The following is a 3,592-nucleotide window of genomic DNA, read 5'->3' as shown; positions in this document are numbered from 1 at the left end:
TACACCATATGTGTGTGTGGCATTCTATGAACTGAAAATGTTATATATTTAAGAATACTCATGCACAGGTGTGCAGTCATGCATGCATGCATGTGGGTGTGTGCACACATAACCACAATTAAGAAAAAGAGGTTATGAATTTGAAAGAGTAGGAGGGGCCAGCCCACTGGACTCTCCTTGCAGCAGCAGCCTGAGTGCAGAGTCCGGAGCTGCGACAGCGCAAATCATGGCTGGACAAGCTTTTTGGAAGTTTCTTGCACTCTTTGACAGAGTATTGGTTGAGAGGAGCAGTGCTGAAACCATAACCAAAGGTGGCATTGTACTTCCAGAAATGTCTCAAGGAAAAGAATTGCAAGGAACGGTCATGGCTCTGGGGTCAGGGAAAGGAAAGGGTGGAGAGACTGAGCCTGTCAATGTGAAAGTTGAAGATAAAGTTCTTCTCCCAGGATATGGAGGTACCAAAGAAGTTCTAGACAAGGATTATTTCTTATTTAGAGATGGTGACATTCTTGGAAAGTATGTTGACTGAGATCCCTGTTAAAATGGTGTCACATGAAGCTGCCCATTCCTCTGATGTTCTGAACTATTTCCTCATGTAAATGATTCCATGCTCTCTTTTATAATAAACAGATGTCTAAACTGACAAAAAAAGAAAAGAGTAAGAGAGGTATATGGGATGGTTTGGAGAGAGGAAAGAGATGGGAAAATCATATAATCATATTGGGTTTTATGGTTGTCTGACATGCACAAGTCTTTGAATTTGCCCCAGCGTCATGGATGGATGGATAGATGGATGGATGGATGGATGGATGGATGGATGGATGGATGGATGGATGGATGGATGGGTGGATGGGTGGGTGGATGGATGGATAGACAAATAGATGGAAAGACAGATAGATAGACAGATGCATACATACACCAACATAATAAATAATAAAAAGATAATAAGTGCCTTTTGAGATAACTGTACTGTTTGGGGTGCCATGGCTCTGTAACTACACCTTTGTTCTTTCATTCAAGATTGCCTTGCCTGTTGAGGTATTTTTGTGTTTTCAAATGAATTTTTTAGGAATCTCTTTATGTTTCTGTGAAACGTAACATTAGAATTTAGATGGAAATGGCACTGAATGTATAAATAATTTCAGATAACATGGCGATATCAGAACTGATTTTTCATATCCACTGGCAGAGTTCATCTTGCTGGCAAGTTCATCTCTCCTTCTGCAGAGGTATTCTTTCCCTGCATCAGAACCTACTTTGAGACTCCAATGCAAACTGAAGACTGGCTAAGACATGCAGCTTCATCAGCTGACCTACTACCAGAGTCTTAGACCTTCTTCCCAGGAGGCAACAGTTGTCGGACTAGTGGGTCACAGTCTATAAGTTACTCTAATAAATCCCCTCCTAATATGTATATATCCATTCTGTCTGTTAGCTTTGGGCTCCTAGAGAACCATGACTAATCAAGTGTCAAGTGGGATATTAACTATAGTTTTCAATAGATGGTGTCTTTCTGATTCTGGACATGGCTATGTTTATTCCTAGTGTGTTTAATGTTTTAATCAGGAAGCAATGGCTTTGGTCAATGCTTTCCCTGTGTTAGTTGAGAGAATCACAGTAGGTCTTGCTCCTTGAGTCTGTTAATGTGGTATATCATATTGATTGATTTTTATTGAGCAATTCTTACATCCCAGAAATAAATCTCCCTTGATCATGATGAACGATCCTCGGTGTGCTGTGGGATTCAGTTTGCTAGGATTTTGCATATGTGCTTGTCTGTAGTTTTCTTTTATTATAGTGACATTGCCCTTTAGAGATAATGCTGGCTTCATAAAAAGGTGTTTTCCCCCTTCCTCTTTAGTCTGCTACAAGAGTTTGAGAAAGACCTGTGTTTTGATTTGAATGATAAATACCTCCCATAGTCTCAGGCATTTGGATACATGGTCCTCAGTTGGTGGCATTATTTGGATATGTTTAGGTATGCCCTTGTTGGAGTAAGTATGATCCTGGGGGCCAGGCTGGGAGATCCTAAGGACCACTTAAAAGTTTAATGCCATTTATGGTTCACTCCCTCTCTATCTTGTGCTTCAAGATGTGAGTCTCAGTTTGCAGCTCCAGTTACTAGGCCTGCGGCTTCCGCCCCGCGGTGGACTCTTCTGATGCCATACTCCCAAATAAACTTTCTTCTCTAAGTTGCCTGGGTCATAGTGTCTTATCACAGCAATGGGTTCACAGTCAGTATTCGTTCTTTAAATGTTCCATGGCTATGGAGCCCTGTTGTTCTAGACTTTTATCTGACAGAAGTTCTGCTGGTTTTATCTCCTTACTCATTAGAGACTCAGCCCTGGTAAGGCGAACATTTCTAGAGTATCCGCAGATTTTTTATTTTTTAGTTTCCCTTTTAATATGTCTATTGTTCAAAGTGTATTATTTGATTTCCTTGTACGATTGTTGGTGTTCGTCGTCCATGTGACAAAATTTGTAACCCTTTGGGAGACCAATTTCTTGACATTTTTGTCAAGGAATATCTTACATAACATGGAAAACCTATCTTAATTGCTCACAGGACCATTTCCTTGGCAGAGATCATGGACTATAGAGCTGAGCACAGGTGCATTTGTAGCTCTCTCTGACTGTGACCATCTGCTTAAAGCTCCTGCTGCCTTTCCATCTCCACCATAATGATCTCCATCTTGCACCGTGAGCCAAAGCAAACCTTTTGCCCTTACATTGCTTTTGTCGGGTGATTTTTATCATAGCCACGGGAGAAGGAACCAAGACACTGAGTATTATTGAATTTTCTAAAATTCCTTTGTTACCAATCCGAAAAGATATTTGGTCTGATTTTAATCTTGATTTATTATGACTTCTTCGTGGCCTAACATATGCTCTGTTGCAGAAAGTTTTCAATGTGTGCTTGAAAAAATGTATAACCTCTTGCTATTCTAAGAGAGATCAGTCAGGAGGTCAGGTCCCTTTGGTCCATGTTTTGACATCGCCAATGAGAGAATTTGGACACAGATACAGAAAACCAACATGTCAAAGATGGCTTTAGAAGCAGAAGGCCTTAAGTAAAAGAAAACTTAAGTACTGATGAACAGTGCAAGGGACCTAGTGAATGCACATTCCACATGAATAGTTGGAGTGTTGCTTTTTTAAAAGATCTTTTTATGTATATGAATACACAATAGCTGTCTTCAGACCCACAAGAAAAGGGCATCAGATCCCGTTACAGATGGTTGTGAGCCACTGTGTGGTTGCTGGGAATTGAACTCAGGATCTGAAGAAGATCAGTCAGTGCACTTAACCACTTAGTTATCTCTCCAGCCTGGAGATTGCTTCTTAATGTTAGTGGGAAGGGCGTGTTTAGCGGGCAATCATGTGACTCATTCCACCTTTATGGTGAGTAACGTATGTGATACATTGCATAACCAATGCCTTGGGTACATGCATGGTGTTCACATGAAGCTGCAGGATATATGCAGGGCAGACATTTTCTCTTGACTTTGTCCCGATTGATGGAAGACTACTACTCAAGGACACATGCTGGTCGTCTAGTTGGAGTTTGAGGGAACTGCATGTACTCAGAAGT

At 40.9% G+C, this 3,592-nt stretch overlaps 1 protein-coding gene across 1 annotated transcript; it reads left to right on the top strand.

Annotated features, from left to right (window-relative positions):
* Window positions 1–226: 226 nt before the first annotated feature.
* LOC308435998 (10 kDa heat shock protein, mitochondrial-like) lies at window positions 227–529 on the top strand (the record flags this gene model as incomplete). The annotated part of the gene is made up of 1 exon (XM_080936752.1): window positions 227–529. One exon carries the CDS (start codon window positions 227–229, stop codon window positions 527–529), a length of 303 nt encoding a protein of 100 aa, XP_080792878.1.
* Window positions 530–3,592: the final 3,063 nt, after the last annotated feature.

Source organism: Micromys minutus (assembly GCF_963924665.1).
Source record: "Micromys minutus genome assembly, chromosome: 24".
Classification (NCBI taxonomy): domain Eukaryota; kingdom Metazoa; phylum Chordata; class Mammalia; order Rodentia; family Muridae; genus Micromys; species Micromys minutus.
This window is presented reverse-complemented; position numbering and strand designations above follow the sequence as displayed.